This window comes from Denticeps clupeoides, chromosome 4 (genome assembly GCF_900700375.1).
Source record: "Denticeps clupeoides chromosome 4, fDenClu1.1, whole genome shotgun sequence".
In the NCBI taxonomy this organism is placed as follows: Eukaryota; Metazoa; Chordata; class Actinopteri; order Clupeiformes; family Denticipitidae; genus Denticeps; species Denticeps clupeoides.
The window spans coordinates 24,063,727-24,075,745 of NC_041710.1; the positions used below are offsets into that span (position 1 = coordinate 24,063,727).

A 12,019-nucleotide genomic window follows, 5' to 3' on the forward strand; every position below is an offset into this window, starting at 1 on the left:
CTCACGGCCATGGCGCACCTTCGGGTTGGTGGCAGGCAGTCAGATGTTGCTCGTGAACTTGGTGTGTCTCAAAGTGTCATCAGCAGACTTGCATCAAGACACAGAACAACTGGCAGAGTTCATGACAGACCCAGGAGTGGAGCCCCACAAGTGACAGACCGCAATGATGACCAGTTCCTAAGGACCTATACACTCAGACATTGTTATGCAACTGCCACACAGCAGCAGGCCCGTTTATGAGATGCGAGGGGTACTAGGGTTTCCAGCAAACCATTCACAACCAACTCCACCGCTTTGGCTTGAATACCAGATGACTTGCAGGTGACTCCACTGATGCCAAGACAGCGCCATGAATGTTTGCAGTGGGCACAACACCATGTGACCTGGACAATGATGGAGTGGTGTACCATCAGGTGTCGGGTCACCTTGCACAGAAATAATGGTTGTTAGCATTGCTGGAGAAGGCGAGGGGAGCGATACACTGAGGTCAACATGGTCCCCAGGGTTTGGTTTGGTGGAGGAGGTGTAATAGTCTGGACAGGTATCACCAGTCAGCAACTTTTACTTATTTAAAATAGAGCAAATAGGAAAAGTATTCATGTAAATAACAATATCGCTAACTTATTGCATACTTATTGTGTACCTGTGACTCAGGTTTGAAGAATGAAAGTATCGCATAAGTTATATTAAAGTAATGTTAAACAACATATGAATTGAAAGTAGCCCCTTGCTGTTTTCCAGATCCTATCAGTAATCATCTATAATTACTAAAAATGACTAAACAGTCACAGCCTTGACCGTTTTATCGCAAAGATGTTCGTGTGTTAAAAGGGGCGGGGCTGTTTGTGTGAAAGTAGGCGAAATTAAATTAAATTGCCTGGTCCTGCTCTGCATGTCTGTGTCGCACAGATCTAATCGCGGCATTTCAGGTCGCCCGGAAACTCCGCCCACTGAAAGTTCGCGACGAGCCTCGCCACGCCTCTAGTCCTCCGCGATGCATTATGGGAAAGGGAAGCGGCACCTCTGCCGAACGGTCGGAGCGAGAGAAAGAGGCGTTTGGGAAGACGCCTCGGTCTCGAACGCGGTTTCCGTTTACGTCGCGACGTACTTTAACGCGTCGTTGGCAAGCTTTGCGAAACGAACCTACGTCAGAGGGATTCATTTTACTTTGCTGCTGACTGCCGGCGTAGTAACACGCTAGCCGCGTTAGCTGTTTAGCTAGCCAGCGTGCATGAAACGGTAACAGACCCCTCGAAATGTCGCCTCTGCCGAAGCTGTGTGGCCGGCGTCCGGTCTCATGTTTAGCCTGTTTGTGTGTTGTTTGTAGCAGCGCTCCGAAGTTGTCGAGCGGCGCGGTGAACGGCAGGAGGGCGGCGCGTCCGGTGCTGCCCGGTACTCCAGGCCGGGACTCATTCTGCTCTCGCGGTTGTGAGCCGTTTGATGATGAGCTACAAGCCGATTGCCCCTGCACCCCCCGGCTCGAACCACACTCCCCCGGGTAGGAGTTCCTCTCGGCTCTTTATTATTATTATTATTCTGCTTCATTTTTTTTTTTTTTTTTTTTTTTATGAATGTTTTTTTTCCCTCAGGTTCCAGCGTGCCGTCTCCGTCTCTGCCCTCCTCTTCCAACTTCAGGCCGGCGTTCAGTGACTTTGGCCCGCCTTCTATGGGCTTTGTGCAGGTCGGAGTCTCACGCATCATTCCGAATTTTATAGTTTGCGGGACACTTACAGGTTTTTGTCTCTCGTTGTTCAGCCCGTGAAAGTATCTCAGGGCTCCACCTACAGCGAACTGCTGTCTGTCATTGAGGAGATGAGCCGTGAGATCCGGCCCACCTACGCTGGCAGTAAAAGTGCCATGGAGAGGCTAAAGAGAGGTACTGCCCCACGACCTTCTATACTCCCTGATGGGAATGTTATCGGAGAAGTCATCTTTTCAGCAACATGTAACTAAAACAGATGTGGATTGATCGTGTTTCATAAACACGCGTTGCTTTAATTTATATATTATAGACCACTTAATATAAGACAAGGTCTCTAAGATGATCCTTTGTTAGTCCCATTTACATTGACATGGCAGAAAGTGATTGTACAAGATAAGAGCAGCAACAAATACTATTCAGACATTATAATATAAAAGGTTTACTACACAAATAAATTATCTGCAACTAACTGTTAACAAGTGTATTAAATGTATGTGTATATATCTAAAATATATTTATACATATATAGGGCGTGGATATACATACACATACGAAAAGAAAACGATAAGAAAAACACTATAGTGTTTGGATATGTGTGTTAGTCTATGTGGTCAGTTGCAGACACTTCATTTCTGATCATCCTCAGCAATAAAGCCATGAGCCATCGAGCTATAGATCTTATCAGCTGTTGTCATGATGCCCAAATTCTAACTTCAGTTCGATAGCCCATACTCAAACAACGCAACGGAATTCTGAAGATGTGTGCATCTGTATTTAGTTATCATAACCAAGTTAACTTGTTATGTTTACGACCGGGGAGCTGCCCCAGTTGGATTAAAGTAGTAATAAAAACGCATGCAATAAGAAAATAATGGTTCTGTAAGCATTGAAATATGACTTGTATGTAACTATTGCTCACAGATCAGTTGTAGAGTTAGTTACTGTAGATGTTTCCACGGGTATCTTTTGCATTTAGCTTTCAGTCCATAGTGCCTTGTGCTGTTATCTCTTCCTTAGTTAAAACCACATTTTCATCCAAATAATCTAAAACACTACTAATCAGATCAGATTGCATGTCTATTCTGTCCAAATTTAGGATTTTCAGTCATTTGAGCTGCATTGGCTCATTGCCCCTTTATGCAATCAGTGCCTGTGACCATGCAACTCCATAAACCTTGAATTGGTCAGATGCTATGCCAGCTCCTCAGATTGTGCTTTTTGTGTGTGCCCAACATGGAATATATGCTTGCTTTGTCCCACCCTTTGACTGGTGCCACCATGGTTTTCTGTGACTGGTCCAGATTTATGAAATGGAAAATCAGTCCCACTTACAATGTTAATTAATATGGTTTGTATTCCAGAGGGATGCTTTGGGTATACGTTTTACTAATAATTCAGGTGTGCACTTATTTATTTTTTTTTATTCCCTCCAAAAATAGGTGACTCTTTTTTTTTTTTTTTTTTTTTGTGATCCTCTGCAGGTATTATCCATGCCCGTGCTCTAGTCAGGGAGTGTCTGGCAGAAACGGAGAGAAGCGCTCGCACATGACCTCCTCCATGGATCCCCATTCATTCTCAGCTCCCTTGGCACACACTTTTTGCATACACAACTCAGTTGACCATGGTCACAATTTTCCTACCCCTCACATAGAGCCAGTGCTGTTAGCATGGCAATTTTTGTAAAAATTTTTGCAGTTAAATACTTGTATAAGATTAAAGTGAATTTATTAATAGAAATACTTTTTGGCATATTTTTTTTTTTTTTTTTTTGCATATGTTGGGAGTAGTAACTTCTGTAAGACTTCTTTATTTGGCTTCAGTCACAAGTAGAGAGAAACACAAGCTGGAGTGACATGGACCTCACTATTCTGAATGCACCTGTCCTAAAACTGAAGAATGTATGGGAGTACACTTAACAGCCACAGATAAAAGTTGACCTAAAATGGGTTTGTACACAGAGAGCAGAATCCAAGAAAAAAAAAAAAAGTGATCTATTTGCGTTGTTGTAATGGCCATCCCTCATTTCACAGGAGCATAATTTGACTGATTATAGTAAGGCCATAAAATATATTACAAGTATGGGAAATAAATATGTGCCGCTAACTAACAAAAGATTAACAGTTTAAGTGAGATTAAATAAGGATACATAAGGAAATATGTAAGGACATTATTACAAAAGTCAACTGAATCTTCTGATTGTCCCTGACAATGGTGGGGAATGTGACGATCTAATGCAAACACTTGTTCCTTGGACTATACATCCACACAAGTGAGGCGTTTGTCAGGAAATATCGTTTGATGTAGCTTCACTTGGGTGAGACCTTGATGAAATTCAAAAGCCACTGCATCCACAGCTGCTGTGTGAAACAAAGATAAAATAAAGTCCATGTTCATCAGCCCTAAAAGAGAAAAGGCAAAAAAAAAAGGGATTACTTCCATAGTAAGATTTGGGATTCATTGTTCTTGAAATTCCTTAGTTTTTTTTTTCTTGCCTAGTAATTAAACACTGCATGAGAGCGACTGAACCAAATAGAATGTTCACACAAACAACCTACAGTGGTTGCTGTGGCAGAAGCACTGGCACTGTGGCTGAAGAGGTTCTTGTAGCGTCCCTTTTCCTCCTTCTCTTTCTCTCGGATGCGATCCTCCATAGCCCGCAGTTCACGTCCCACCGAGGGCCCAAGTGACTGATCCAGTTCCTGCACCTTGGCAAAGTCGGCCCGCGCCTCCCTCTCGTTCCACACGGCCGCATGAGCCTTTCCCCGCTTGAAATAAGCCTTTACGTTGTCTGGGGGGAGAGAGGGAGCAGAGGGATTAGTGGAAGTGGAGGATCACATGGTCAACCTGTGGCCTGTGAATGCACTCACCCTCGTATTTGGAGATGATCGAGGAGCAGTGGTCGAGCACCTCGTAATACTGACCCTGCATCAGCTTGCACTGGCAATAGTTCAGCAGCAGGGGTGTGATCATAAGGTCAAGCTTGATCCAAGATTCATCACCGGGCCGCTCCTGTTGGCAGAAGATGGAGACCGGTGAATTAAAACACTCAACACTCGTGATAAGTGGCTTTCCATCCTTGACTCACTTTCATTTGCAGGTTCTTCAAGCAGGCAATTGCGTTGTAGTACTTTTCTGCCGCTGCTGCAGTGTCACCCTCTTTGAAGAGCGCATTACCCTCTTCATGAATTTGAGGCACAGCGTTCAGCTTCTCCTCATCCGTCATGGCCCAGGTGTCCAACCGGAACGAGCCTGGGGGTAAAACCTGTAGACCGACCAAAGACCAGTGAGGTCTGTACATAAAAACAAGGCTCAACCAGAACGATCTTCTCTGCAATTAGTACAAATGCACCGATCCAACGCGTGAATCTATTCAGTTAAATTGCATTCTTTCGTATGTTGTTATACATAGATGCGCTACGTCCTGTGTGCACCCGCGCCCTCCATCAATGCCCACGCAGTGTGCAGCTTTTCCTAAGAGAGAGCTAGCAAAAAAATGTCAGCAGTATGGAGGTATTTCATGCTACACCAACATGTTCCATGGCTATTTGCAACATCTCCCACGCCAATGTTTCCAGCGGTGGCGGCAGCAGCACCAACGTCCAGAAGAGTCATGCCAAAGAACAAAAGGAGTTCAGAAAAAAAAAAAGAGACCGTGGAGATTTTGAAGCGGTGTATGTACATTTCTGTAAATGTCATCTACTTGTTCAAGTATAGAAGATAAGATCCTTTATTAGTCCCACAAGTGGGAAACTTACAGAAAACCATATTCAAGTCTGATGTTTCCTGAAACATAACAGTAATCTCAGGCTCCTCCCTGTAGCGTGACAATTTATTCATTAAATACTAGTACGTGATTTGGTCCATATCCAAAACACCAGGTATCGGACCTGAGAAATATTTGTTCTGGCCAGCGGTTCGTTTAGAACCGGTGAATGGGAGCAGGAAGATGTCACCTGCAGGACTTCCATAGTAAAGGCCAGCGGCTGGGGGCTGGCCTGCAGCTGGTCCAGGTCCACGTGGCCCAGTGAGTGGTGGGAGTGGATCTGGGCGATGCCACAGCAGTGCCTCTGCCCTTCCATCGGGTCTTTGCCGGCGCTAATGTTTCTCAGAGACTGGGACACCAGCGGATACAAGGCTGTGTGCTGCAATACAAAACGAAGGCAGTTAGTTCTTTATTTTTTTAACGTGAGCGAATCGTGCGAGATACAAGCCACAGACCTTCGTGTCACAAATGAACTCCGCAATCTCTCCTTCCCTCATGGTGGAAACGATCCTCTCCCACACGGGAAGTTTGAATTTCTTCCCCATGATGAGCTCCATGGGCTTGCTGCAGCCGCCCATGGTCCTGGAATCATCCACCACCGCGCCATTACAAAGGCTTGTGCGATAGTGAAACTTCACCTGAAAAAGCAGCGCAGTACACGTGGGCATCCCCATTGGCCAGTTCCCATGCCAATCAAGACGAGCGTTAATGACGTGCCAATAAAATCCTGAGTGACGTGACGTCCGACGAATCCTAGCATTAGATGCCCCTGACCAATGAGAACACAGCCCGCCTCTCTTCAGTACAGTTCTCTTAATGTTATGTACAGGGGAAAAAACAACACCGATAAAAAGGCATAAATAATGCGTCGTTCGCCTAAATTCCGTGTTACGGTCACGTTAGACAAGGCAGGCCAATGAGGAGGGCACAGCGAAATCTAACTTGCTGGTCGTCCCGCAGCGCCTGGCTGCAAACTAGCATAGTCCTGTTAGCGCCTTCGGAAATCTCCACGTATAAGACCGAAACGAATTCATTTACAAACGAATCCACGATTCCTAAAACACGGACGTACCTTGGTCCCATCGGGGAATGTAGACAATTCCCCTTTTCCGGGACTGATTACTTTCTTCTGAATCCCTTCGGCTTTGAGCGATATAGCCAGCTCCTCCATCCTTGCTGGCGAGAACTGGTGGGGAGGGCCGCAGCCAGACTGCGCGGACGGGAAAGGGAATTTACCTTCGAGCTGATCTGAGATCAGGCTTGCATTTTTTGGCCTATTGCGTGTCCTTGTGGCTCGGCAGGAAAGTCTGGTTCAGGATCAGCAGCGCCGTTGAGCAGAATCCGACAGGAAGGGGGCAGGACGCAGAAAACGGGGGAAAAGCCGGAGGCAGTTTCACGTCTTACAGTGACGAAATGATCCGGAGAACGACAGCACACACAAACAGCTACAAATTGCATGTAAAGTAGTAGAAATTCCATATGTTTTAACATTTATAGCTGATATCAAGAGATGCATTGAAGCTCTGCAAACACATTAATGGTAGATGGAAAATTATCTGATGGAGCAGCTTAGATATTTAAATTTCATAATTCTAACCTATCTATTCTTGTTAATTTCGACCAAAAAAGTTTAATAACTAACTTGGTGAAAACTTATTTTACCTATTTTACTTGAATTTATATAGGTGTAGACTGACACTACAGAGAAGTGCACAGTCTTGTTGTGCAATGTCACTGCAAGAGATTGCACTTTTCAGCATGTGGATGAAGGCCCTTATCAAACTATTCCAACTGGCAAGCAGCAGGCAGTGCATGATCAAGAAAAGATTAAGGAACCCAGCACCATTTCTTCTCTTTTTGCTGCAGTCATGTATCTAAGAGCTATAGTGAAAAGTGAAAGTGAAGTGATTGTGAAACACTGCAGCACAGCACACAGTGACACAACAAAATGTGTCCTCTGCTTTTTACCATCACCCTTGGTGAGCAGTGGGCAGCCATGACAGACGTCCGGGGAGCAGTGTGTGGGGACGGTGCTTTGCTCAGTGGCACCTTGGTGGCTCGGGATTCGAACCGGCAACCTTCTGATTATGGGGGCACTTCCTTAAGCGCTATAGGCCACTTCTAAAGCATCATATCACCAGCAATAACAACATCAGTTTCCATGGGTCAAAACACTTACATAATTAGGGTGGTAGTAGCCTAGTGGGTAACACACTCGCCTATGAACCAGAAGACCCGGGTACTACCATTGTGTCCCTGAGCACCCATTGTGTCCCTGAGACCCTAAATTGCTCCAGGGAGATTGTCCCTGTAACTACTGATTGTCAGTCGCTCTGGATAAGTGCGTCTGATAAATGCTGTAAATGTCAAAAGTAATTAAGGCATCATGGAGCAGAACTCCACATCTGCACTGACTTTGGTCTGACTTTTTATAGCTGTATAAATTAGATGACATAATCTGATCTGATTTTGAATCTTAAGACCCTTTGATTTTTCCTTCTGCTAAAACTAACAGAGTTCGATCAAACTGCTAAATCTGACAATTTTAGAGAAGCAAGATGTTGAATCATGTGATGTGTCTCTCAATCACATGATTTGATAGCCGCTTCCTAGTCAGTTTCAAAATGTATGATGCCCCCATGACATTTTTACTCCTGAGTAACTCACTAATACCTCATAACTAATATTTTTGCCCAAAGTTAAACATTTTTTACGTAATTAGTAAAAATGCATACCATGTATGAATTTCATCACTATTTCGTGACAACTATGACAATTGAATACAAAACAATACAAGTGACAGCAGATAACATTATGGGTTGATTTAACATTTAAATAAGCATGAAATATATATGCGTTCACGTCAGGCTAATAATAATTAATACATTTGAAATAAATATGCGTTCAGGTCAGGATGAGATTTTGCTGCTGCGATGTCGGGCGAACGACCGATTGTACCATTTTTCAGAACGTGGGTAAGAACAGGATCTTCGGAACGTACGGAGCCATGAACAGTTCGCATCGTTTTGAAATAAAATAATAGCAATAATAAGAAACAGTACAGAATGACGTATAGTTTGCGAACATGAAGCGTATTAGTCGTGACTAAGATGACTTGGTGCAGTTCGCGGTGGTTTGTTCCGACGACTGTCCAGTCACGAGAAAAGCCGCGCACTTCCGTGTTTTCATGCGGGAGCCTGGCGTCGGTCACCTGAGGAGAAGGAACATGGCTCTCTGGCTCATGTGTGTGCTGCTCGTCGTGAAGTGTTCGGTCGTGTCGCCGCAGTTCGTTCCTCCCGTAAGTTGGCTGCGAATAATATTGAAAACCTGACTGTCTGTGAGTATGGGCGTGTGTGAGAGTGAGAGAAAGAGTGAGTGTGTGTTTGTGAGAGAGAGAGTGTGGGTGTATGTATGTATGTATGTGTGTGTGTGTGTGTGTTTAACAGGCTTCTCTCTCTTTCTCTAAGTACACCGAAGAATGTCGAACTGGCATGTATCCCCCTCAAGGTCCGACGTAAGTAAACCTTTTTATCATGTTAGCCTTTATTTTGCTGTGTCTTTTAGAAGAGGAACTGAATAACTATCACGTACGTTCCCAGCCCGGCATCCCAGGCCGCTTTAAAACAGGGACAATGTGAAGGGACGCTGGCACTGTGAGGGGCGGCTTGGTTACACTCCTGCACATTTCCTTCCATCAGGTTCAAAGGAGCAGTCACCTGGTACACTGTGGATCTTGACCTGCCACCAAGCAAAAGATGGGCTGCGATAATGATGGAAAAAAGAAGCGATGTAAGTGTCTGTGTTCTTATTTAAAAAAAAACAAAAACAAAAAAAACATAAGTAATAATCGGTCTGGCCCTGCATAGGTGGTTAAAATGATTGACGAAATTAAGGATTTAGCGGATGCCCTCGTTCCTAGTGGGAAACTCATTGATTTGGTTGATAAGGAACTGGTGAGTACAAGCAGAACTTTTTTACAGTTTTACCCATCGGTTGGTAAAAGTGACACTTCTACATGTGATTTTCTTGGACTTCAGCCCTTGATCGTGGATACACTTCCATATCCGTTCAACGAGGAGCTCAGAGGTGTCGCAGCAGCATCAGGAGTGCCTTTAGGTAAAGCGTAAAGGAAAATTATATTCTCATTATATCCCAACCCAAAAATGGGAAGTGTTTTTTAACCCTGAAATATATTCCTGCGCATTTCCAGGGGAGATCGCCCTGTTCAACCTGTTCTATGAAGTGTTCACTGTCTGCACCTCAATAGTTGCCGAAGACACGACAGGTAGCATTTCTAATGAAAACAAGAACTGATCACTAAAAATATAAAATTAAATATTAAAAAGATTAAATTAAAGTCTCATTGCCTTTGGTATGTTAAAATTTGAATTTATTTTAGGCAATTTGATCCATGCCAGAAATCTGGATTTTGGCCTTTTCTTGGGGTGAGAACTGTATATAATTTAAATATTCACATTTATTTTGAACTGCCATTAAATGATTACTACTGAATATTCCATCCATGCAATGATTATAAAATCAGGAGAATGATTAACAGAAACAGTCATAGAACTAAGACTGCAATTTAATGTTCATAATAATTTTATTTTTAAATTTAATTGAAGCCTGAATATGTGAACATTTTTGTCAAATTGATTATTCTTGTTTCCCATAGCTGGGATGTTAAGAACAAGTCCTGGCTTATCACAGAGAAGCTCAAACCACTGGTGGTGAATGTAGACTTCAGGAGAAAAAACAGCACAGTGTTCAAGTCCACCAGCTTTGCAGGTTATGTGGGCATTTTGACAGGAATCCGGCCGGTGAGTGGACATCTGAGATCATAAAGTGAACTGTATTGAATGGCTATTTATTTATTTATTTATTTATTTATTTATTTAATAAATAATTATTCTTCTTTTATTCCCTAAAGCATGCGTTCACCCTCACCATCAATGAACGGTTCAGCATCGATGGTGGTTACATTGGTGAGTTGAGGAAAAAAACAAGTTATCTGCTCACTACCTTTAGAACGAATAACGAATAAAATTTTTCCAGGCATTCTGGAGTGGCTCCTTCATCATAGAGATGCCATGTGGATGGGATTTCTGACTCGGTCCGTACTGGAGAATGCCACTAGGTAATCTGCTCTGCCCATCAGCTAGACTGTTCACAGATCAAATGTGGAGAAATTAACAGACGGCAACCTGTTTTAGCTACGAGGAGGCCAAGAACAGTTTAAGCCAGACTAAACTGTTGGCCCCTGCTTATTACATCTTGGGTGGAAACCAGACTGGGCAGGGCTGCATTATCACCAGGTCCCGGACCGAAAGCCTGTCCCTGTTGGAGTGAGTGCAACATTGGCGTTGTCCTTGTATACAAACGTATGCTCTGGCCATGTAAAAACGGGGTAAAACCTTTTGTGTCAGGATCAACCTGAAGATGAATCGATGGTATGTGCTGGAGACTAACTATGACCACTGGAAGGACCCTCTGTTTCTGGATGACCGCAGGACCCCTGCAATGAAGTGCATGAACCAGACTACACAGGCTGTGAGCAGGTTTTAGCTTATGCACACTCAGCATAACTCAATATAATGATGCAGCCATCTGTACTCAGTTTAATGATTCATTTTTACAGAACATTTCCATTAAGACCATGTATGATGTTCTGTCAACAAAGCCAGTTTTAAACAAGGTGGGTAGTCGTGGATGTGTAGTCATCTAAGCTGTGATTTTACACATTATGTATAATATAGTTGACTTTTTTTTTTTTCTAGCTGACTACGTACACCACAATGATGGAGGCATCCACTGGGAAGCTGGAGGCTTACATACGTGACTGCCCCAGTCCATGCATGCCCTGGTGATGCTGTGTTAGTGGACATTGGGGAAAAAGCTTCACACTAAAACAATTTATCTCCTGGTTTATGCAACATATGCAGCAATTTGAAAATTCCACTCAATCATCCAAGCAACAATTAATAATGGGAGTGTTTGCTTTTTTTCCGGCTGCAATGCAGTAAATTGTTTAATTATTCCTGTAATATAAGGGGCTTGACAATGAGCATGCCCTTTGGCAATGGGAACAACAGCAACCATTTTTGTATGTCTTTTGCACTAAAAGGAGTTAGGAAAGGTCAGTGAAGGCCATTTTCTATGCACTCACTCATTCATACTAGTCTGCACTTTACCTTCATCCAAAAGAAAATGTATAGATCACACCATGTTTTTGCCTGTAATATGACACCAATGTACTATAGGGTCACTAAATGAAACTTCCCTTAATGAGTTTAAAGATGGCTGAGCCAGTCAGGCTTTTGTTTCAAAGCAATCATGGCAGCCCAACACTCTACATGATACTGAATGTTGATTGATACCAAAGGTTTAAAGTGCAAAACCTGACACTACCCAATTTAAAATAAACAGTCAAACCAAAAATAAGGCTTCATGTTGTCTGTGTATTTATGAACGGTGTAGTGTACCAATGAAATGTGTTGATTTGGGAGAAAGGATGGAACAGGATTCAAGATCGAACACTTGAATCCTGACCATCC

At 43.4% G+C, this 12,019-nt stretch overlaps 3 protein-coding genes across 5 annotated transcripts; 2 read left to right on the forward strand and 1 right to left on the reverse strand.

The window, feature by feature from the left end:
* Positions 1 to 1,000: 1,000 nt before the first annotated feature.
* On the forward strand, positions 1,001 to 3,439 carry cdk2ap2 (cyclin dependent kinase 2 associated protein 2). 2 transcript variants are annotated; one of them, XM_028978458.1, is made up of 5 exons: positions 1,001 to 1,239; positions 1,328 to 1,498; positions 1,590 to 1,681; positions 1,756 to 1,876; positions 3,184 to 3,439. In XM_028978458.1, the coding sequence occupies exons 2-5, from the start codon at positions 1,441 to 1,443 to the stop codon at positions 3,249 to 3,251; spliced, it is 339 nt and encodes a 112-aa protein (XP_028834291.1). In that variant the 5' UTR covers positions 1,001 to 1,239; positions 1,328 to 1,440; the 3' UTR covers positions 3,252 to 3,439. The 2 variants fall into 2 exon arrangements, with proteins under 2 accessions (XP_028834291.1, XP_028834293.1); XM_028978460.1 differs by having other exon boundaries at positions 1,331 to 1,498.
* Positions 3,440 to 3,493: 54 nt separating this feature from the next.
* Positions 3,494 to 6,692, reverse strand: aip (aryl hydrocarbon receptor interacting protein). Of its 2 annotated transcripts, none has more exons than XM_028978456.1 (7): positions 6,538 to 6,692; positions 5,921 to 6,103; positions 5,656 to 5,844; positions 4,788 to 4,964; positions 4,570 to 4,711; positions 4,258 to 4,490; positions 3,494 to 4,101 (listed from the first exon to the last, which is right to left on the reverse strand). In XM_028978456.1, exons 1-7 carry the CDS (start codon positions 6,634 to 6,636, stop codon positions 4,096 to 4,098), a joined length of 1,029 nt encoding a protein of 342 aa, XP_028834289.1. In that variant the 5' UTR covers positions 6,637 to 6,692; the 3' UTR covers positions 3,494 to 4,095. The 2 variants fall into 2 exon arrangements, with proteins under 2 accessions (XP_028834289.1, XP_028834290.1); XM_028978457.1 differs by having other exon boundaries at positions 5,921 to 6,047; positions 6,538 to 6,660.
* A 1,768-nt stretch (positions 6,693 to 8,460) lies between these two features.
* On the forward strand, positions 8,461 to 11,906 carry asah1b (N-acylsphingosine amidohydrolase (acid ceramidase) 1b). The gene is made up of 14 exons (XM_028977360.1): positions 8,461 to 8,763; positions 8,933 to 8,979; positions 9,164 to 9,254; positions 9,332 to 9,418; positions 9,503 to 9,581; positions 9,676 to 9,750; positions 9,865 to 9,910; positions 10,141 to 10,285; positions 10,396 to 10,450; positions 10,521 to 10,602; positions 10,679 to 10,810; positions 10,892 to 11,015; positions 11,104 to 11,160; positions 11,243 to 11,906. Exons 1-14 carry the CDS (start codon positions 8,653 to 8,655, stop codon positions 11,330 to 11,332), a joined length of 1,221 nt encoding a protein of 406 aa, XP_028833193.1. The 5' UTR covers positions 8,461 to 8,652; the 3' UTR covers positions 11,333 to 11,906.
* Positions 11,907 to 12,019: the final 113 nt, after the last annotated feature.